The 23,614-nt window shown below is 41.1% G+C and overlaps 2 protein-coding genes across 2 annotated transcripts; both read right to left on the bottom strand.

Annotated features, from left to right (window-relative positions):
* Positions 1-10,421: 10,421 nt before the first annotated feature.
* On the bottom strand, positions 10,422-17,626 carry LOC124309495 (uncharacterized). Its single transcript, XM_046773163.1, has 9 exons — positions 17,449-17,626; positions 16,640-16,798; positions 15,986-16,239; positions 15,072-15,843; positions 13,496-13,621; positions 13,269-13,436; positions 11,923-12,185; positions 11,602-11,856; positions 10,422-11,521 (listed from the first exon to the last, which is right to left on the bottom strand). Exons 1-9 carry the CDS (start codon positions 17,468-17,470, stop codon positions 10,988-10,990), a joined length of 2,553 nt encoding a protein of 850 aa, XP_046629119.1. The 5' UTR covers positions 17,471-17,626; the 3' UTR covers positions 10,422-10,987.
* A 1,927-nt stretch (positions 17,627-19,553) lies between these two features.
* Positions 19,554-21,274, bottom strand: LOC124308431 (uncharacterized). Its single transcript, XM_046771137.1, has 3 exons — positions 21,118-21,274; positions 20,521-20,903; positions 19,554-20,310 (listed from the first exon to the last, which is right to left on the bottom strand). Exons 1-3 carry the CDS (start codon positions 21,166-21,168, stop codon positions 19,956-19,958), a joined length of 789 nt encoding a protein of 262 aa, XP_046627093.1. The 5' UTR covers positions 21,169-21,274; the 3' UTR covers positions 19,554-19,955.
* Between the last annotated feature and the right edge of the window lie 2,340 nt (positions 21,275-23,614).

Below are 23,614 nucleotides of genomic sequence, written 5' to 3'. Positions count from 1 at the left end.
GAAAAGAAAGCTGTAAATAAGAGCTTTGCTCAGGTATATGAAAACTCGATGCCGTAAACCGAAGGACCAAATTCCATCCGAAGCTACTAAACACTTTTCACTCGAGTTGATACTCAGGATTCCATTTCGATTCAGATATTCGCGAAGATCTTGCGGAAAAATTGATATGTAATGAAAATTGAAGAAACGAATTGATCGATTGAAATTTTTACAAATTATCTGACGAGATGATCGAAAAATTGTTGAAAAAAATTGATTGGATTTTACAAACATTTTACAGACTTGTTGGATCTTTCGTATGGTATTTTTTTTTTTTTTTTTTTCAACCTTTCGAATCGATTGCGAGTTTTTGTTTTTAGAAAAAACGAAAAATATCGATTTGATCACGATGATATTGTCACGAAATCTTCGGATGAAGATAGAAGCGTGCAGAAGCTTAAACGGAGGAATTGGGAACGACAGAATATGCCTGAGGTGATTTAGTTGAAAGAGATCAGGTTAAATTACAGCGAGATGATAAAACCGCGGAGCTCAGGGATGAAGAGGATCTTTCGAACCGTCCCCGAGAGATTAATCGTATCGTTTCGTTCAACTGGAAACGTGATTCGCTTATAATAAACTCTCGAATGATCGCCTCAATTAGCCGGCGTTGATTAACAGCTCAATAGCCGGTCTTGCAATTCTCTAGATGGCGATATTTCGCACCGCGCAATTACGGTTGAAGACCTTATGCAGGGATAATGTGAATAATCGTCATAATCATCATGAACATCATTAAACACCGGTAATTATTAGGTTCGTTCGCAGTTGCGTTAGAAACTGGCGAATTTCCGCCTCTCAAAATTTCATTACGGCACGCGAAATGGAACAAATGTTACACGTCTGGCGATCAATCTGTCCGGGCGGTTAATTACGCTCACTGTCCATTCGATCGTCGGATCACAAGGCTGACTGATTAGCCGACGAATCCGGTGAAACGTCGGCCAATTATTCAACGTCGTATTTTCTAATCATCAATGATCAATCGAGAATCGAGATGTCACGCCGGTATCTTCAAAGTACCGAGCGAATCTATTGAACGAGATTATCGTGAATCGCGTCTGAATTTATCGAGCGATTGTCTTGAAAATTAGGTTGGAAATTAATTGGTGAAATAAACATGAAACAGGTTTTTCGTAACGCGATGTAATCGAACCTGCGAAATTTCAAAAAGTTGAAGTTTCTTTTTTGCCGATAATTTGAGTCTAGCAATTAGTTTTTTTTCTGTTTTTTCTTCTCTGAGGTAAAGGACAAGGAAATTTTCGAACTATAAAATTTTGTAACCAACGATGTGATTCTTCAGCTATTAAATTGAATTCGCGTGATTGGTAAATCGGTAATTCGTGATGAGTTAACATTTGAACCCGTGAACCTATGGATGTAAGATTGATCGATGGACGAGGAATCTGGGAGTAGGAAGCACGTGCCTTCGTTCGACGAAAAACATTGTAATTACGGGATGACAAGTAAGACTTGTACGTGACCGAGGATCCACAGGTTGCCGAAGGAAGACTAGGAAAGCGAAGCGTGACGAAGGCTTGCGGAGATGAGCCGTCATTAGTCGATGATCCCGAGGATGTATTTATTCTCTCGGTGCAGAAGGGAATAGCTTTGAGAACAGGTGATGAAAGAGGCTGGAAACTCCCGCAGCACGCGTCTGAACGAGTGATTTTATAGGTACGCCGAACGATCGTGTAATTGAATAATCGTTCATTGCGAAAGTCCTTTAAAACTGTTTCAGTCCGCTGATGGATTCTCTGCATTTTATACTTACGATGTGCGTCGGACGATAGCTGGAAGAATTTTGAAACTGAGATAACGACCGGTTTATCCTCCGGATGCAAAGACTTGGAGAAAATAATTGTTCTTCGTATCACATATGTTTCTAACGGACAAGTTACAGGCGTATTAGACTTCGTGAAAGTCGGGAAGCGCAAATAGTTCCGAGTGGCTGTGGAAATAAAAGATAAATCAACCTCGGACGGTTTTACGAACTATCATCAAAAAATATTTACATGGAAGATTTCCGAGACGGATGAGAGAGTGTAGAAAAAAAATATGTGCACATATTTATTCAACGTATTTTATTTTTTTTCTCGAGATTACTTGAAAATCTCGACCTGTAAGATCGAAACAAAACTCGGCGTAATGTCGATGATTCAGCTCGTTTCTCCCAGATAAGAAAAAGTTGGGTAAACATTTTAGGAAAAAATTTCGTAAACTGTTTAAAAAATCGTGAAAATGTATCTAAAACTGTTCTGCAATTTGGTTCAAGAATCGATTCAAAATTAATTTGTTAATAATTTCAGGCTAGAATAGCTGACGAATGCCTCAAACAATTTGACTCCATAGTTCGCAAGATTCTCAACAAATCTTGTAAATTCCGATGCTGGTGTTGTTTGGGGACTGTTCAGTGAATTCTTAATAACAAAAAAAAAAAAAAAAAAAAAATGGGGAACGATCGGCCGAAAATCGAAAGAGACGAAACGAACGTTATACAAACGATTTTAATACAGAGATTGATGAAAAATACGTCCGTTCGACGTTGCCCAATCATCCGGTAATTACAAACACTCGCACAGACTATAAAAATCACGTAACGAGAAGGTGTCGGGTTACAATAAGGATAATAAATTCACCGAGGCATCCTCTTGCTTCTTTATTTCTTTGTTTTTATTTTTTCATCTTTCTTTCTTTCCTTCTTTATTTCCTTCTCTTTTCGTTTTGCAAAATAGGAGCGCTGCAGTACGCGACGATCATGCGCCGCCGGTGCAAAGGTCTCAGTGAAAATAAAACGATAAAACGCGCACTAAAGGCGTACGATGCACAAGCTGCGATGCGCTAAAGCTCAATTAGCGCATTATTTCGCAACGCGGCGTCGGAGTTCAGAGCGTTTATAGCCGTGACTTAATTCGCAAATGTAATCCTGATTTCAGATATTAAACGAGCGATGAAAGAATATAAAAAATTCCTACAAAGTCTGTCAATTTCACGACGAATTAGTCTTCGACTTTCAGGTTAAATATTGCCCGAGGATATTTCACCGAGTGTTACAAAAAACAATATGTTTGGAAAATAATATAAATTGAGCGATGATTCAAACAAAAATACATACACATACACGCACACACACATATACATATATATAAATTAACAATTAAAAGATCCGACTTGTAGACCAAGTTCGAATCACCCGCAGCCAAGGGAATAATTAACTTGGACGTTCTAATTGGAATTGACGTAATTCGGCCCGTATCAATTTACCGGAGTTAATCGGCACGGATCGGATCGAGAATAATAAGGAGGTGTCACCGATCGCCGGACTGATCGAGGGAACAACGAAAGATCCAGCGTTATTACCGCAGGACTCCCTGATCTTCGCTCTTGCGTTACACCGTGTTAAAAAAACGGTCCGTGTCAAAGGTTTTTTACGTGACATTTAAGCCGGGCGCATTCGTCAAATGAGAAATTCCGAAACCTCCGGACTGGCGCACGCGTGATTTATGCAAGGTAAACGCTGCGATGAACATTCTTCGTGACTAGATCGTTGATCGTCTCTCTCCGTACGTTGGGCAAGCGACTCGAGCTGCTGCGCTGCACGTTTTGATATACTCCGGAGATGCTTGATTGATAATTCTTAGCTTGTCTCACCTCCGCTGAGGGGTAAACCACTTTCAATTAATAACGAGAACTCAATTCCACAATCGTATGTGCCGCGCCACTTTGCGTCTCTACACACACACACACACACGCACACAAGCAATAATTCTCATTCTCATTTTCTTCTTCGCTGTTTGGTTGTAGTACTTTTTTTTCTAATATTTTCTAATTTTTTATTTTTCATTTTTTTATTTTTTTCTCATCTTCTTCTCTACCTTACGTTACCTTTGACCCTGGACAACTGTATTTACTCGGCTTGAGATCTCTCACGTCACCTTATACGACTACAAGTGGACGGGCAGAGGCAGCTTGGTCTGATTGAAAACCTGATCGCCCGCGGGATGCTGGCGAGAACAAACGTATTATTTCTTACATCTCGTCGTCGAAACAGTTTACCGACCTTTTCATTTACAGCTGCTGCTGCTGCTGCTGCTGCTGGGTGGGAAAGGAAATTCAGCTCAAGAAACCGGGTTAGGTACTCGAGACAACTGATTATTACGAAAGAAAATTTTGACCCACGCTGTATATTTGTGGATTTTTGTTTTTTTTTATTTTATTTAAATTTAATTTTCTTTATCCTCGCGAAGTTTTAAAGTTGAGTCAATTTTTGTTTCGTTTTTTTCTTCGAGCCAGTCGGATTATCGCGCTCGTAAGCAATGGTGGTTATCTTGGAAATGTAACGAGACAAAGATACTAACATTACGGACGACAGGCTCGATATCGGCGGTTCATTTTCAGTCGGACTTACGACTACGGAAGGTTTTGTCGATTCATTGAAATTCATTCTACGATGACTAGCTGTTTGTGTTACTGGGAAAACGATCTACTTACAAATTTACCGAAGCAACTTGTCCTCTTCTAGTTATACAGTTGATTCGATGTGCTAATAATTGTTTATCAAAACCAATATCAATAATGCCCTGGAAAAATAAATACGTACTTAACAATATCAACATAGTGTGTGTGGCGCCTCGTGACCCGAGAAGATACGTGAGTGAGTAATTCGTCGGGGAAGGTCGATTTTTGACAGCAGTAAAATTCTCACTCAAATACCGACATGATGAAAAATAAAAAAAAATTCAACGAGGAATCCTACAGTGTGAATATAATTTAGTTAACTCTTTTTCTGTTATCTAAATCTCGATCACTATGTATTATTCATTGACTACTGTGCCATAAGCTGAGATGTCTTGAATTATTTCTCGAACGCAGTTGAAAGTACAAAAGCACAAATCGAAGCTCGATTCTCGCTTCTAGATTTCAATATTCTTTCTTTCCTAACTAGCAAAAAATTCGCGTAAAATCGTGAAACTCAACTCGGTACAAGTCGAATTTTCAACTCGAGTTTTCCAAGTCTCATCACGAAGCTTGCAAAACCAGCTTAGATATGCAGCCTTCCAAACGCGTCAACACGCCGAACTCCGAAGTGTTTCTCGTCCCATTTATTTATGACCGAGACTTTTGTTCCGAACCTTTTGTTCTCTGTTAAACTTTCGCGGTTGAGGTAAATTCGCAGTAATTTTATCCACGGTAAAGCGAGTCGAATAAGACGGTAAAAGGTTCGAGACGCTCAACAACGCCAAGTGCACAGCTGCACGAGTTGTCCGCTTTAAATCTCCCTTTAAGGTTTTTTCCCAGATCCAGATCCGCGGCCTTGCGAGGTCGCGGTTCGCAAATTATCGCGTTATTCTCTCCATTCGCTAGACAAACGCGTATATGGAACGGGAGTTAAGTAGGTCGACCCATCGCTAATCAGACGTAATCGACTTGCGGTTTTGCCACCTTCGTTTTCATTCTCGTTACTTTCGATCAGCGTGTTGAAAGTCGAATCGAAAAATCGGTTACGGTAAAAGTAGAAAAGAAAAAAAAACAAAAACAGCACCAAAATGGCTATTAAAAAAAAAAAAAGAAAGACAAAACATTTGCAAAAGAACTCTCATTCGTGTAAATTGCCATTTAATCACTTATTACGTACCTACGCTCGATTTCTGTATTTTTTTTTTTTCTCCGAGCAAAATTTTGCAACCTCAACAAAAACGCGATGCGAACTTTGTTGTTTTAGCCAACAACCCAAAACTGGTTACAAATACCGAACGCAGAGAAAATTGCAGTCTCATGATCGAATTTTCAAACGGTTCGGAAATTATTTAAAAAAAATAATACTTGCCGTCACCCTTTTGCCGCAGAATCATACCCGCGTCATTTTACGGATAGCCGGGTTCGCAGCTTCTGTGCAAATTTGTTGAGCTAGTGTTAACTGGGTTCGTCCTAAGAAAACAGTGCTATTAAAACTACCCTCTAAATTGATTCTGTAAATAGAATTTGGATGTCGTTCATGAATTTTGAACGAGAGTGAATTCGAAGTCATTTATTATTCCCGAGGTCGTATTTTTTACATTAATCGAATTCATCGTCAGCAAATATTATTGCGAATCAAAATTCCGATGAAATCCCAATATTAGGATTTAAATTTCTTCAATATTAAACTAATTTGAAACGATTTTTTAACCGCACACGCGATATCTTTTTTTTTTTCTTTCTATCCTTATCGCTATAATCGTACATCAATTTGCGAAGAATTTTCACCTGAACTACATTTTGTTGTACAAATTCCGCAAAAGATGACATTCCGGAATAAAATTTTTCAGAATTCACCTTATCTTACAACAACGACCCGAAAAAAAGGGGTCATAAAGAAGATAAATAAAATCGTAAAGACCCGTTAATTACTACACGAGGATTATTTTTTGCACTCGCGGTAAATAAACATCATATGTCAAGGAAGAAAAATGTCGCAGTCGCAAAGCTTCTGGCAAAGCGACGTTGGCCGATCCACGTTGATACGAGACCCATAAAATGGGGGACAAGGACGATTCGAAGAGGCGTGCAGCGTGACCGAAGCCTTTTGATGACTACATCGATTGTAATTGTGCGTGGAATTAAACGCGTGTCAATCGATTCGATTGTTCAGTGACACATCCGTGGGTTATAACCGTCGAATAATTGTTTTCGACGTTTCATTCATGATCATCTCTGAATCTTTTGTTGTCTCCCTTTTTATTTCTTACTCTTTTCCTTTATTTCTTTGCTTTGCGATCCGACCATCCGATTATTCAACGTTACACGCATGATATAACACGCGCGGTTATAACGTAACATTCCGATTTGGGACGAGCGTAATTTGTACTCATTCAGTCACTGACCCAAGTATCACGGAACAAAAGCCTTTTGAAATTCGTTTGGAACAGTTGTAGAAAAAAATTTGATTCGACGGTTGAAATTGAATTTGCGTCAAGGTAACGCAGGATTATATTTAGCGGTTTTAGATCCTCGTTAGGGTGTTTGAGAAAAAAATTATTTGCGATTTTTACCGTAGATTTTTTATATTTTCTTTCAAATTTTTTCGAATTTATCAATTATTATTTCTTATATATGGTGGCTGCCTTGTGCAGCTTTCTCCAGCGATGCGGAATTTCACATTTTCTTAACACGGGGTAGAAACAAGTTATAAAAAAAACATTAAATTCGTTGAATTTAAATCGATGATCCAGATCTTCAAGTTGAAAATTTTCGATTTCAAGTTTACTTCTACCTCGATTAGAATTGTGTATATTGTGTTCGGCTTGATTGGCTCGAGGTAAAAATTTTTGGTTTCGGTGGAAAATCACTTTTCTTAATTTCAATGAATCTTTACGTTCTCGAAATCTCTGTGATCCGAAAAACAGGTTTTTAGAAAAACGAAACGGCTCGATGAAAAAATCTGTCATGCCTACAACTTTTTTCCTACCATTCACTTTTTCTCCATAAACAATTATATTTTTTTCAGTTTATATATTTATTAAAAATAAAAATGTGTATATTTTCCGATCTTGAGAATATCTTTTTTCTAATTTTTATTCCACAAATTTTTCACTTGACTGCCAAGTCTCATCAGTTTCAAATTTTTCACTCTTCCCTTTTCAATATGTTGGAAAGTATCGCTGAAAATCTGTTTCACCGGCTTGTTTCTTCTACTTTTTTTTTTTAATATCTCCGTCATTCGGTTTCATCGAGGATTTCCGGGCTGTACATCACGCGCCTCGATAAATATATTCCGGAACGGAGAAAATGAATCGATGCAGTGTCGAGATAAGAATGGCTGGAAGGAGTCACGAACGGAATCGAAAGCGTCAATTTAAGTTTGAAGATCCTTTGCACCTCGGTTTAGATCGGCGCTCTGGTGCCGTTTGCTTCCGCTTTTGCATCGAGCGAACAAGCGATTCACTTTCTCCAAGGAGCGGAGGGTTTAGGTCGTCGGTATCTGGTTCGGATCGCTTTTTTAATCGCATTTTTATTTCGAACCCGAAGCCGCCAGAACGTCGAGCCGATCGAGAATCGTGACGGAAAGAACATCGGAGATTTATTTCTCCGTCTTTCTCTTTCCGAAGATGTCGGTGCGAAATTCTCCAAATAGATTGAAGACTGCGGATAAAAAGGGAGGAAATCGTGCCAGACAAACTTACTTCACACAAGGACGAATTTTGATTGAACTTGATCGGAAATTGACGGCGTCGCGACGCATCGTGGTTATCGGGGATCTGCCGTGTATGCTTTTTGCGATGATCAGCCAGGCGGCAAATTCGGGGATGAAAAGCGGGAAAATATAAACCCCTGAGGCGTCGGGATGAAAAATTTACCGGATGAAAAATACGCGTTAAAAATATACAAGGAACGAGAAGCTTATCAGAAATTCATTTACACGTGATAGTCGAGTCAAAGTAGATTTGAAAAAAAAAAAAAATATCAAATCATTTTTCACCCATCGTTAGCAGTTTTTGAAAAAAATGCAAGAAGCGTCAAATTTTAGTGTTTTCTTGAAACACCGGCTATGCGGATTAAAAATGACTTCAGATTTGACTTCCTGAGTGTAAAAAATCCTTGTGCACAAAAGTCCAGCAATATCCCAAATATTTTCAATTCAGGCCTATTTTTACCGGACTAGTAACGGATGGTGGAAGCATTGGGATCTTGAGAATCGTTTTGTATCTGTATTATTCGAGCAGGACTCGCGAAGCAAGGACGAAAACTGACGCACAGAAAATTGGATCGGAGGACGAAGCTTCGAGACGGCAATGCAGATGGTACAGATACATAAAACATGTAATGCCCGATGCATAATGCATCGCTACGATCGTCTCTCGGTCTCTTTGAGGCGGAAGGCCGGCTTCTAATAGCGCGGCCGAACTTTTACCGCGTTTGTAATTCGCGCCGCGTGTCCGCGTAATATTTTAAAATTGTATTTGACGGGACGAAATGAGCGCGTAATTTGAATCCGCTGATAGATTCCGTGCGGAAAATTGTTCGACGTGTGTACGAATTAGGTATGAAAATATTTTTACACACCCGTAGTTATAATATTTCAGACCAATTCATCACGCAGTTGCTGCAGCACTCCGGACTTGTACTGTATGATAATAATTCGACCTATCGGCTTTGATAAATCACCGGTGTTATTAGACTGGCGATAATCGCAGCCATCTATTCAAATTGCCGCTTCTAAACATTGCGAAACTCTCGCGAAGCGTTTTCTACGCAAATGGATTGTTGCTCGTTTATTTGAAGGGAAAAGTGTTCTCTTCTCAATTTCATCGAGTATGCCGCAATTGTTCGATCTGCTCATCGAATGAAACGAGAGTCAATATCTTTTTTATCCTTATTTTTTATCCTCAAATTCATCACTCGCGATCATCGTATCCAGGATGCTGTGTACAGGAATTGATATTCTTAAACGCCCAAGGTTAATGGCACCGGAATTATTGGCATTGACTTTATTGACCCATCGAAGATATCCTGATGCTTACGATCCTTGGATCAGCAGCGGGTATATCGAGTATAAAAAATGGTGAGACGGAGTATTACGTCCTATTAAATTGATCGCGTGAGGCGATTAGAAAATCAATTCGGACGTGACTCCGTGCGCTTTTTACAATACGTCGCTGTGTACACGCCGATTGCACGCATCGTGTAATATTAGCAGGTGTCGATACGTGAGAAAATTCCTATTCATGTTTATTCGTACGGCCGGCAATTGCCAATCGAATCTATTATCATAGAAACTCGTAAGTCTCATAACTTTACTCGTTCTATGAAAACACGCGATGTGTTTCACTCGCTCTGTTTGGATTTGATAATTTGACGATGAAATTTCATCAGCAAATCAAGTCTTCCTCAATGAAGAATAGATCAACTGATTTTAGTATAAACATCTTTTTAATGTGACTATAATTGCAAAATGTTCAATGCATGAATTTTAATTTGACATTTCGTACGAAAGTTGGAATTATCGAATGTTGAGGTTTGAAACAAGGACTTTAACCACTCGAGAGCGCACCAATTTTTTTCATCATGGATAATATTCAGTGTCAAAATGACCTTGTTCCAGTTTTGTTGTGTTATCAGTTCAAATTTACGAATCTAATCTATCTGAAAAAATTCCGAAGTATACCTTCACTATCGTAGAATGCGATAGTGTGGCTAAAGGTATACATATAAGGAAAGGAAAATATTTACTCATATCCAACAAAAAAAATATACATCATCAGTACCGAGGTCAAGAAACCATTATTCGTTAGAAGTATAAGTCCTAGATATGAAGAAAAAAAAAGAAAAGAAAAAGGTACCGGTCAGGATGGCCCGGCATGTTATAGGAGGGACAATTTTATTTTTAGTAAAAATACTTGTGCAGGTGAAATAAAATATATTATATACGATGAAAGCATGTATACAGTAATAATAACAGATTACGGAATAATTTATCAGATATGAATAAACTTCTTGAATAAATATCATAAAACACAAGACTATCATATAACAAATAACAACGAATATTGGAATGAAATAATTTTGCATTGAAGAAGAATCGTTTGTTATTATTCGACGAAAAATTACCAGAATGCGAATTCGACTCTGAAACTTATCGTTGAACACACAAATATCTTGAATTTTCTTGTATATATATATATACGTACATCTCTTTTTTTTTCTTTTTTTTTTCCGTTATTTTCAAATTTCATTTTATATCGATAAAAAATATTTCAAACGCAACAGTTAAATGTACAACGGTAAAGATTAACACAACACGAATAATGTATATATAAGAGAAACACGTAACTAAAACCCGATACAGCTGCTCGGATGAAAATAATAAGAAATCCCACAAGAAACGTCTATTCTTCGATATGGTCAAAGCGTGATTTTGTCAAAACTTTGAAAAACGCGGGGTACGTATGAACAGGCCAATCGGTGTTTTCTATTTGAGGAAGTACTTGCACTTCTCGTGAACCTTTTCTAAAAGAGCGGTGGACAATTTGTCACGCATGTATTCCGGAGTGTGGTTATTTTCCACGGACATCGTTGCGACTGTGACGCCATCCGAGATGTGTTTATCGTCCATGGTTGTTGCCGGGGCGATCCAGAGAGCCATGAAGAAACCGTAGAGCTCGTGAGTCTTGAGCTCGTTTCGAAGCCATTCGATCGAAAGTTCGTCACGAATTTTTTCGGGGATCGAAGACAGTCTGAAAATGAACTCCGTGTGGTAGGACTCGAGTAGATCTTCGAGACTTTCTTCTATCACCATGTGCTTTACGCTTGTGTGGAGAAAGTAGAGGACGTCGATAGCCACCGAGGCGAATCTCGCCCCCTGAAAGTCCAAAAGTCGAACCTCGGACACCGATTGATCTTCATCGTCACCGTCGTCATTATTCTTCTTGTACTTGAAGAGCAGATTAGTTATCCAGCAATCGCCTGCACACATCACGGCAAACTTCTTCGGCTTTATCACCTCCTGGAAATACGAAATGGAATTTACACTTCCGTTTGGTCTGTTTTTTTCTTTTTTTTTTTTTTCTTAACCTATAAACTGACCTTCAGTATGTTGTACATCTTCTCGGACTTGTCCTCGAAGTAGGCCATTTCCTTGGCGTGATCGTCTTCGGGTGTGGCGCTGACCTTCAGGTAGAATATCATGAGATTTGGAAGAGCGGTTATCATGGATTTTATACCCTCGTGATCCTTGTCCGCCGGGAATAGCACCTCTTTGATCTCGCTCCGTATTTTAGCGTATTTTTCCGGCTCGTTGTACTCCAAGTTGAGAGAGGCGGCGTGGAATTGAGCTAGGGCCTGTAAAAATTATGAATGCCTTTGTTGTGTGCAAAGAGATAATTTTAAGCGAATCGCGCGTCTCACCTTCATCACGAGCTTCGCGTGCTCGATATCGAGACCCTGTTTCTTGTCGAGCATCTTGAAGCCCTGGTGCTTCAAGTCCTCCAGTATTATCAGTTCATCGTCAGCGTGAAGACAATGTGGTATCAGCTTCTGATCCTTGCCAAGTAGTTGAGATAACGCCTTGTAAGCTCTCGCCTCGTTCGAAAATATCTCGAAACTCTTGAATACCATCTGATGACACTTGTTGTCCAGGATTTTCTTCGTGACCAGGCTTATTTCGTAGGCTACAAAAATCGGCGTCGATTTTACTTGTTATTGCAATCCGGAACATATAAGTGGTACAAAGAATGGGAAATCCCAAATTATACGTTCGGAAATGTTTCTCAGGTTATGAGAACGCGGCTCCAGCGATTCGTGACTTAATAACCGGGGGTCGAAAAATCATATTTCGTGCATTCGGTTTTTTATCTCAATACTTGACGCACGGATCATTGTGAAAAAAATCATTGGCATTTATTACAAAAAGACTTCTCGCGTAAATCAGTTTGGCTACTCCCGAGGTCCGGAGAAAACGTATGAAAGTTGAAAATCGTTATATTTCGAAATCCAATCCATGTAACAAAACCCTTCTTTTTGTCATTCCATTGCTATTCGACCCCCAGGAAATATTTCAGATTTTCGCCAGTTGCGCGCCACGTTAAAAATGATAACTTTTACACTCATTTGCCATTCTTTTACTATTATCGATCATGTCTTGAGTAAAATTTGCCTCCATAGATTTCCTTTTCAAATAATAATATACCTAATATCCGTTGCTTCGAGTTGATGAAATGCCTCACTTCAGGGCTAAGAATAATAAATCATAACAATTTTTTTACCCCACGGAATGGAGTAAGGGGGTTATCGAGTTAGCAACCGCTGGAAACATGTTCTTATGACTTAACCCCAGTCACTTACAGTTATGGAAACTTTCACATCACTTACACGGGGTTATTCAAACCCCAGCCACCCTTGGAACGTTGTTACTGTACACAAGTTTACGTTATGAACAGTCACGAGTCGAACAAAATTCCGAGACAAAATTTAACGATTCAGAAATTCAACTTCGATCTTAGTTTTAGTAAAAAACGACGGAGGATGCGGGAGAAATTCTCGAAGCGGAAAAAGTAAAACGATACGCAATACGTACACGGGGTCTCTGGGACCCCAAAGTGTTTTCAATCATTCTTCATTTCGCTCGCACAAGCAACCCTGATTCAAGCGCGCTGACTTTAAAATTTTACGATAAACTCGGCTCTGGGGTCGACCCAACCCCGTGTGAATGACCAGGGTTATGAAATTGAGGTTGCGTTTTTAAGCCTACTCACGTGAACCATCGCCGCGTTTTCCTTTCGCGGAAATTCTCTTTACCATCGACATGAAATTGATACCAAACCCACAAGCCGGAGTCTCATTGACCGAGGTCAGTTCGAGGCGTGAATCCTTTTCCCATCTTCGCAGTACTTGTTGCAAAATCTCAAGTTCCACAGTTTTGGCTGAAACGATTTGTTATCGATGATATTTTTCTCATTCACATTCCAAATTACAGTATTACCTGATTTCTCCGGCTGTTCCACAATCCCGTTTCGCATCTTTTCGACATTCTGCTCCAGCGAATTCATTTTTTCCTCAATTTCGTTGCTTTGACTGACTTGATTTAGAGCGATCGAATAGCTGAATATTTATTCTCAACCGAGTCAAGGGGTTAAAATTACTGAGCTGAATTCAATATCGGGTTAATGTTAAAATTTTTGTTAAAAATTGTGCTGACTAACACGTGTCTCGATTGCTAACCACTTGAACGTTAGCCGGCGTGCAAGCTACTACCTCAAGGTATTAAAATTTCGGATATTTATCTCCACGACCTTTACGTTCGATTTGTTGTCAAACCGATTATCTGGAAACGTTTGCTCAGCCAAACTGGCACGCTTCTACAAATCAACGATGTACACAATGCGTTGTATCCGGCGGTCAAGTCCGCTTACCGCTGGCCGAAATCCACTGATTGTAAACTAAACAATACAATACAAATAAAATCTGATTTTAAAGCACGAAATGTGTTATCGTAAATTGATGTTGTCCGAAAATTTTTTGAGCAATTTTATTCGCATCAAATTTTATTCGTCACGTCGCTTGCGTCGAATCGTTGCCCCCCTTTTGTTTTTTCTTCTCTCTGAAAATTCGAATTGAAATTCGATTTTGCGCCTTTGGCGAGCAACCGATCGTACATCGACGCGCTGGTGTTGCGTAAGCCGCGTAAAAAGGGGCTGCTACCGCACTTCATATATTGAGTAACCGCGAGTAATTAGAACGTTCAAATGAATTGCTCTTTGAGGTATTAATTTTCGACTTATCGTAGGGTCAAATTAGGGCAAAAGAACTCACCTGCGCAACTATGGAAAATCCGATAGTAGAAATTGCAGATTGCAGAGACGGTGACGTTCTGGTCACACTTATATACTCGCTGCTTTTCGAACGAGCAACTGTCCTATTATATGCACGGGCGTAGTTCTGATCGTCATTTAGATCTCACGTAGTCAGTTACGCGATTAGATGCGCCTTGAAACCTGTAGAGATAAGTTTTGTCGTTCATCGACCCGTAATCCATGAAAATCGATAATTTTGCAGTATCGGACTCGGTGCGAGAGTGCGATTCACTCGAATTCAACGATCGGGATCATGAGAAGTGGTTACAGAATCACGGGACTTCGACCAATGGTCGGGAACGAAAATTCAATCTATTACAAGTCAATTTATTACAACATATATTTATTCATTTCAATTCCTTAGGTAAAAGATTAAACTGCAGGAATCGTGGGTGGAAGTAGAGAATATTTGTCGTATCGCGATCCATTGCTCCTCTAAAATTTGCCTCGGCGATGAAAGGACCAACTTTAGTCGGTTCGCCGGTTCAAAGACTCAAAGACCAAGAAATCGTTCCGTTTGCTTTCAAAGTTTTCCAATCACTTGATCAGCGTCTCTTTTCCACTCCCACTGAAATCGCATTTATCGTCAGTTTCCATCCACCGTCAACCCGTCAGAATTGTTTAAGAAGACACCGGTGACCACCACCACCATTTCCAAAATACCACATCACGTGATCCGTCATGCCGCAGAAGTTCCACTTCCCTAAATGTACCTACGTACATAATGAACAAGTATGCAGTTGAGCCTCTCGGCGACTTTGGGCTTGACCTGAACCTTCCTGCTCATGAACTCCTTCATGAAATCCATGGTGACCTGATCCATATCAACGGTGTCCTGTTCCTCGGCAAGAATCGCTTGGATGATCCAGCATGCGGTGAATATTCCGTACTTGGCACATTTCCTGAGCTCACCGTTGAACCAATCGATACTGAGTCGTCGGCGGGCTTCGAGTGGCGCGGAGTTTCTTTCGAGGGCCTCGGCGAAGGCGGAATGGTAGGCGCGGACAAGGTCGTCGTAGTTTTCCTCGATAACGGATGACTTCGGACTGGAGTAAACGAAGTAGTGAAAATCAACGGCCGGTGAAACATGCCGAGTTATTTGAAAGTCGATGAGCTTCACGTCCACCACTCTACCGGCATTGTCATGCTTGAACATGATGTTGTTGTTCCAGCAGTCGCCGTGAGTCAACACGTCGAACTCGCCCCGACCAGGGACCACCAGCTCCTGCATCTGCGAGTAGACGTTCTCGCCGAAGCTCTTCAGGAACCGGATGCCGACCTCAAGCTCCTCGCTCTTCGGCTCGATCGAATCCAGCTGAGTCACCGCTATCTTCGTGCAATCGTTTATCGACACTCCCAGACTGGGCATCTTGTCCTGAGGGAAAACCGCCTCCGTAAGCGGTCTCACCAGCTCCTCGAACCCCCCAGGATTTCGCAGCTTCAGCGCCAGGCTCGAAGCGTGCAGCTTACCCAGGATCTGAAAACAGTTCGGTGTTAACCAATTTCGGATCACAGCGAGAGCGAGAGCTTTATAATTCGGAGGAGCTCGACCGGGTCGTCCGAATTTTCACGGACCGTAAACCGGACTCCAAACATGACCGATCATTTGTCGCACTTACTCTGACAGTGGCCAAGCTGTGATCGAGATCGAGAAGTTCTCGCCGCTCCAGGACCGAGTATCCGAGATTTTTCAGATCCTCCATTACGATTTTGTCTCCGTCGGCGTGGATGAAAATAGGTCCAAAGTCACCAAGGAGAGGTAGAAGTCGCTCGTAGAAGTAACTCTCGTTCTTGAACAATTCGGCTGTCCTAAATATCGGTGTAATTTCCCGATGATGGGGAAGGTACTTGGTCACTATCGACTTGGCGTAGCCTTGCGGGAAGTTGACCAAAAATTGAACAAAAAAGAAAAAAGAAAGACAAATAACGTTATGACGAAGCGTCGAATGTTATTCCCGTAACGAGACAATCAGCGCTCTTAATCTACCAGAGAGCAGAGATAGTGTATCGTCAAGGTGTTTGCTTTTAATTTTTAACGCACAAAATCGATTGATTTCGTGCAAAGTAGGTATATATCTGAGAAATTATAAAAAAATTTTTAATCGCTAATCGTTAATACGATCATTTTGATATTCTCTAATCGTCGTACGGACGCAATTAGTCCTGAACCAATTTCACCGACTCATTTCCCGTTGATTTATTGTACCCGGTGTAATTGCAGCCGAGTTGCGCAACTTGTCAAGGTGAAAGACACGACGCCCTAGATTACTGACTTGTTCCATTTCCACGCGACCCCTTCACGGTCGCTCGCATAACGACGGACATGTAGTTGTCGCCCACCTTGCACCCAGCTTCCTCTATCGCTTCCGTAATTAGCAGGCCATCGTCGTCCTCGAATCTTCTCAATAAAGGCTCAAACTGGCTTATCAGATCTGTGGAGAACCAATGAACGAGTTCACCAGGCTAAATCGGCCACGCAGCGGTACTGTCCAAACTCTCTGATCGATGAGTCAGTGATAAATAAAACATAAGGATATTTCCTTTCGCTACTTTCAACGCAACCCGAGCGCGTTGCTGGAGATTACAAAAATTTTTTATCCTCCGTCCTTCGTTCGAGTGTGACGAGGTCCAAGGGCAACGCTTCGAACGCGCCGTATCAAGCCGCATTGCAACTTGGTACATATCTATAATTGCATGATTGAATTTAAATGCTTAGAAAACCGTCTTTGCGCACGCGGTTCAATCGCGGTAGATAACAGCGAAGAACGATAAAGTCCGTTGATACTAACGAGCAAAACGATTTTAAATACGTCATCGAATATTTCGTCGTCCTAATACGCGGGCCTCGCGATCTCACTTCCATACCTCGACCGGGAAAGTCGGGGGAAATTGACAATCTACCAAAACCAAAATAGCTCGAGGTCGAGAGGCGGCCGATGACGATGACGATCTCTATTCGGCACAGAAGTATAATTTGAATCTCCGATTCGGGTTAGGGGGGAGGATGAAAATATTCGAAAAAGGATGAACCGCGATTCGATCGATGGGATCGGGGGTGATCGGTATGTTTGTCGCGGCGTACCTGACACAGATCGATGCTCCATTTCTGAACTGCACTAGGCCTAGGCCAGCAACCAACTGTAGCAATAACCTGACCAGAGCTTGCAATGTTAAGTGCAGCGGCGGAATTCAGGGGCTAGATAAATGTGCAGTGCGTGCACCCACGACGGCGATAGATTCATACAGAGAAGGGAGATAGAAGTGCGTCAGGTTCGAGACGTAGGTGGTTTTGTACCAGTGCGGTTCATTCCTTACCTCCCCACCAACACCACCACCACTTTTCGCCCTGTCGCGTGGCCTAGCCTAGACAATTTTATTGGCACTTGACTATGCGCGGTGCGATACTTGTCCCACAATCAAACTGCAACTCCTGCATGCACGGCTAATGTAGGAAATCGCGTTGCGCTCAAGTTAGAACAGTCAAGGTTGCAGCGCACTGCAATTGTGTTACAAGCTGCACAACTGCAACAGAGCGTCGTGACGTAATCATCCTCACTGTATATACTGCGGCACACACACCGATCTGTTATCGCCGATTACACAGGTCTGGAACCAAAAAACTGCACAGGTTATTTTTTTTTTTTATACTGTGTATAATAGGAGTTTTAAATAATCAAAAAGTTTCATCACGTTGAGGTTTTTTCTCGAACTCGTGTTTGTAGTTTCCTTTAGAATGAAACTCCCGTTTAATTCGAAATCTGGTATCCTGTTGTTGATTGTAAAAATCTTATGCAAAAGTGATTTATTACTTCCATTTTATACGTATTAGAGTGAGACTTAAGAATGAATACAAACATGGAAAGAAAAAATGGAAAACGGAAGCGTGTTCGGAGAAGAATCAGTGAGAAGGAGAAAAGGTTTCGCAGGCGAAAAGAATGAACACGGAATGTTAAATACATTACATAAAGAAATTCTTCGTTTAGTTTTCATTGTAATAAAATGGTGGCTTTTTTATTATTGTTATGCTTTTTTCATGCAAACGCCTCGCATCTTGCAACAATACTGTACGCGATGGAATGAAAAGAAAGTCATGTTTGGATTCAGCACACTCGAAATCATAAAATTTACCAAAAACATCTCCCGCAGCTTAAAGAAAAATATTTTTTTGCAGACCTGCGTCGCCAATTATCTATAACGCTCGCAGATCGGTTCATGCCCAAAAAGTCAATCGGCACAGATTCGTTATGGGAGTAAATTACAGGGGTGATATATCTGCGTAATTGATAGAAGATTGTCATAACGCATCCAGCGCATCTCGGCTTTCGACTACTATCTGTCTCGAGTCGCATCATCATAGATAAGGTCATCCGTGAGTGACAAGGCTGCAATTGTCATTCGAGCGGAACTCGAGCGTGTGATTAGAAACTGAAAGTAGACGCTTAAGCGGCACGAGTCTTCCACACGCCAACGCAAACACATAATAGTTTATAATAGCGTCAAGGTTAGGATAAATTCCAACAATTTATCAGCTTGCCACTGGATGCGACTAGCCTGCACTTACGAAGATTGGCTCTCCTTCGTTGTAGCCGATACTTAGTGAATTGGGATTGGATTTTACTCCCGAGATTTTATTACTGACAATGAGTAAACAATAAAAACAAAAAAAAAAAAAACAGGAAAAGAAAAATACGTATGGAAATTTGAAAATTCCGAGGAACGTGAAAAATTGCGAGGTAATTTGCAAGGTTAAGCACACCGGCTGCTCATCGTGCGCTCGTCGAGTAAGTTAACTCGTTCAAGTTGTGCGAATTGGTGCTTGAGCGAAGCTGGCGCACCTTTTTGAGTCGGGCACCGTCCTTCCTTTCGATGCCAACTACGTAGGTATACCTCTTTACCGTCTTCGGATACGAACTCTGCGCCATGAAATGGAAGAAAATTGCTCCCGGCTCATTTTCAAACGATTCTATTCCCTCGGAAAAATCCATTGCTGTAACACACGGATACGAATATCGTTCCGCATTTTAACATCGTAAAGTTATTCAAGCCGTGTCATTTGCATCGAGGCGCAATTCTGGAATGATTCAGAGCCGATATTTCCTCAGGTGCAGTCATTGGTTGAGTGGAAATCGTCGTTTAAACAATCTTGCGGGTGGTTGATAGAATAGAAATGATATCAGGTTCTGATTTTATCTGCAAATTCATTTATTACCGGCCACTATATTTTTACTTCACATCTGTACGTACGCACGTATTCATATAAATATATAGATAATACAAATATAAAAAACATACGAGATATCAATGGGGAGAGAGAAAAAATATCCATATGAGATAAGAACACGGTTTCGAAAGTGACTCGATGAGGTTGGCTAATTTTTACAAACCGAAGAAAAGAAAGAAAAAAAAACAACACAAAATTGAAACACGTTGAAGAAAAGAACTGCGCTGTTGGTTTACACTTCCAACAAACAAAAAAAAAGAAGGAGTTGTGCCATCGTTATCAGGATATGTTTGATACGCTCTCGAACGATGTCCGAACTATTCAAACTACCGAATATTTTCTCTCCGCACTGTACAGATCTCACGGACTTAGTATTGACCGGCCTGGAATTGTGCTGGAAGATATTTGCTAGATGGTTCCCTAACCAGGGCTCCAGAGTCCCTGGGAGCGTTGGGCTGTGGCTCAAAAATGGCGCCGGTGATCTGAGAAGACTCGGTATAAGCCTGAGTCGGTTGGCGTCTGAGGACTTCCGGTCTGTCATAGACTGGACGTTGGGCTTGAGGGACCTGGGCCCGATTTGCTGCGGTCCTTGCAGCTTCGACAACGACGGAATCAAAGTCCGAGGAAGGTCCTTGCGGCTGCTTCTGTTGTTCGGTCCTGAGGCCATCCGATGATGGAGAAGAGTATCGGTAGCCTTCGGCGGCCTTCTTCTCGGCCGCGAGTCTGAAGAAATTTAAAAAAATTGTGGTTCAGCGTGTGACCGACAGTGGAATCTGGTCGTTGGACACCAAAGCGATGTATAAATGTGGTCTCAATCCAAAGCTATTTGATGTCGAACCTCCCAATCGGCGGTGTTTACGTTCTTTCACGAAGTGACTCCGCAACAATTTTCGTCTGTTTCAACACCGCCATTTTTCAAACTGTGGCACTCACCTGTCGGCTTCTTCCATGGCTCTGACGATGGCTTCGTTTATGGAGTAGAGGCTCTGAGCCTGGGCGCAATCGAAGTTGTACCACCAGTCACAGACCAGTTTCTCCTGGCTGAAGATGGTGCCGTTCGGGCAGAGGAAAGAGTCCTTGCGTCCACCTGACTGGCAAATGTGGAACACCTGGCACTGGGCTTCAGGGTCGGCGTAGTAGCCCGGGAACTGTTGCTGGTCGCAGGCGAAACGCGTTTCCGGTACCTCGGCCAACACTGGATAGTCCTTGCCTGGTTCTCCGGGTATTTCACCACCGGAAACGGATCCCTCATCGTCGCCGTTGTAGTTGTATCCGAAACGATCAGCTGGATTTTCTCTAGGATATCCCTCCTGCGCCTGTGTAATACAAAGATTTTAGAGAACTGTTCTTGAAGACAGTTTATCACTACTCCTTAAAGCGGAGGACTTGATGTTCACTCCAAAAGCGATTTACAAGTGACGCGAAGAAACTTTCGAAGACGTGACTCTTCGATCACACAAGGAGAATTGCGGTGGTAAAGTTGGGGAAAAAGTCGGAAGGACGTTTTGTCGAAGGAGGATGAAATCTGACCTTGGCAAGGGCGACGAAGCCGAGAATCACGAAGGTGAACCTGAGAGCCATTTTAGCAGTTCGAAACTCGATGTCGAACGGAAAGAACTGTCGGATGAAGAGCTTGTTGGGCTTCTGATGCGGTTTGTGAAAAAGTCTCGACTTATATAGCGGAGAACCGCAGCTGCGTTTTGGCGGCGTTTCTTCGGCGGTGCGATTTGGCGGATGGTGTACCCCACCATTACAGTTCTGATGCTTTTTTTTTTTGCTTTTTACTCTTCTTCTTCTCATCGTCCTCGTCTACTTTGTTGTCTTTTTCTCGCTGCTCCCATTTTCGGGCTTCATTAGGCATCTCCATACGCGTATCGCTTACCGGCGAAAGTGATCTGTATTCGGCAATACGCGATGGCGTAACGCGCCGCCGATGGCTCATCTTCGTCAGACTGCAAACCGATGCCTGACTTACGCTAAGACGCCTGATGTAATTTCAAGGTTCCTCCTCCTCGTTTAGTACGATGGAACAGATTCGATCTTAAATTCCTGTTATGCGAGGGAAAATTTACGCATGAAAAGTGGACGGGAATTTTCTCTCATCTACTTCATAGACGAGAGAAATTCTCTTTTGATCTTCCATTCTCAGCATCTCGCGATCACCTCTGAGAGTCGAACAAAGTCAGAGTGATTAATTCATTCCTTCTTACTTTCGTCGAAGCTGATTTGCCGGGTGGAAAATACGCTTTCTCTGTTGAGAAAAGATTCATCTGTTACAGTAATTAGAAAAATTGAGTAAAACATGTATCGTTAAAAAAAAAAAAAAAAAAAAAAAAAAAAAACTGTTCGAATATTGTTGGAATTACGAAAACGAGGTACGCGCAAACATTTTGCGCCATTGTCGATCCTTTTTTGGTAATTGCAACGCAAAATCAATTTGTGAGGTTTACTCTACTTTTTTAGTTAGGCAAGGCTTTAACGTCAATTTATTCTTGCACGGGCATTAAATTTTTGCAACAGTTGCAAAAAAATATGGCAACAGTGTTCGTAATGAGAAAGAATAGCAACGATTACTAGACTTTAAGGTAACAGCTAGAAAACTAATTTTCATTTTCTACCTAGAACGATATTTTCCGATTGTGGTAAAAAATGAAAATAGTTGAGGACTGAGCGGTAACCGGTACTAAAAATTTCTCTTAGTGTACGAAAAAACTTAGAATTTCCATCAAACGCGGCAATCATATCGTCCTCTGCAAGCTCAATTCTAGCCACTCCTATCAGGCTGAAGTTATTAACGTAAATGTAACGAAACCTCAGGCTAACAAATCAACATTATTAGTGAATTTAAAAATGACTTTCAAAGAACTAACTTTTCAAAATTAAACTATACAATATGTAAAGTAGCGATTTTTTCTTAAACATGCGTCTTTACAGTAACGTTACTAACTTCATCCTCATCCACTCTTCTGTCACTCCAAGGATCTTTACGACTCCATTTATTATATCTTCGAACGAGACGAAATCGCTGTAGCTGTTTCCTCGCCGTTTTACACAAGTATTATTAAAAAATTGACGATCCGAATTCACAGCGTGAATGATGAATTGTTGTAAGGATCGGTTTTCGTCGGTTCATTTTTTAACGCCCGTAAAACACCGCGAGGAAAATAACCGGCGCATACATTTGCAACGCGTTGTTAGCCCCAAGGCATAAGGCAATAATATCACGCGTTTGTACGATGCTCGTTTAGCGATTATGAAACACGCACGTCGGTGTTAAGTAAGTGTAACGCCATTATTTCGATCGATGTTACATGCCCGCCTTCCAAACCATCCGTCTCTGTTATTGAAATCTTGAAACTAGTGTGGGATCAGAGAGCACAAATAAAAAAAAAAAAAAAAAAAAGGGAAACGGAAAGAACGCAAACGCGACTTTGAAGGAATTGGAACAAAACGGATCGATTTTTAAGCCGTTCCGCTTTTTATGGCGTCACGAAAAAAAAAAGTAAAGAAAATAACGACAAATTTATGTAACTCTGAGAAGGATCCTCGCGCTTCTTTTTTTTTTTGAAACTTTTTTATTAATTTTTTTCTTCTCCTCTCAATTTGGATAAAACTTAATTTTTACGAGTCACTCGGAGGCTCGCAGAAAGACGCGTTTCTAAACACCTTGCGAAAATTTATCTTGGCTCAATTATGCCGAGAGCGACGAATTTGGGAAGAGTTTGTGTAAAAATTAATCATTCTTCATTCCGAGTCTAAGACGGTTGAATATGACAATTGTTGCAAATGTGGGAAGGTGTCATTAGCATGTTTATTTGTGTGTATATGTGTAAGTCGGTGCTACGGTATAAATAAGGTCAAGACCGAGCCAATGACGCTTGTGTAGAAAAGTACAACAAATGATTAATACTACGTGACAGGCGTTATTTTTGTATTTTTCTTTACAATTTTTTTTTTTCTACCTACAACGTAGCGATTTGGTTCAAACATCGTCGAAGTGGAAGTCCGAAAAATTGTATAACGAAGG

Source organism: Neodiprion virginianus, chromosome 7 (genome assembly GCF_021901495.1).
Source record: "Neodiprion virginianus isolate iyNeoVirg1 chromosome 7, iyNeoVirg1.1, whole genome shotgun sequence".
NCBI lineage: Eukaryota > Metazoa > Arthropoda > Insecta > Hymenoptera > Diprionidae > Neodiprion > Neodiprion virginianus.
The sequence above is the reverse complement of the archived record's forward strand: the minus strand, read 5'-3'. Positions and strand labels throughout refer to the sequence as shown.

What these genes read in the sequence shown, in the direction of transcription:
- LOC124308431 (XM_046771137.1), bottom strand. Translation starts at nt 21,168, where the DNA reads ATGGCTCTCAGGTTCACCTTCGTGATTCTCGGCTTCGTCGCCCTTGCC. An exon ending in GCTTCGTCGCCCTTGCCAAG is followed by an intron (nt 20,904 to 21,117) that starts GTCAGATTTCAT and finishes TGTATTACACAG; the next exon opens with GCGCAGGAGGGATATCCTAG. An exon ending in GCCATGGAAGAAGCCGACAG is followed by an intron (nt 20,311 to 20,520) that starts GTGAGTGCCACA and finishes AAATTTCTTCAG; the next exon opens with ACTCGCGGCCGAGAAGAAGG.
- LOC124309495 (XM_046773163.1), bottom strand. Translation starts at nt 17,470, where the DNA reads ATGGAGCATCGATCTGTGTCAG. An exon ending in ACAGCTTGGCCACTGTCAGA is followed by an intron (nt 15,844 to 15,985) that starts GTAAGTGCGACA and finishes AACTGTTTTCAG; the next exon opens with ATCCTGGGTAAGCTGCACGC. An exon ending in AGATGTACAACATACTGAAG is followed by an intron (nt 11,522 to 11,601) that starts GTCAGTTTATAG and finishes TCGTATTTCCAG; the next exon opens with GAGGTGATAAAGCCGAAGAA.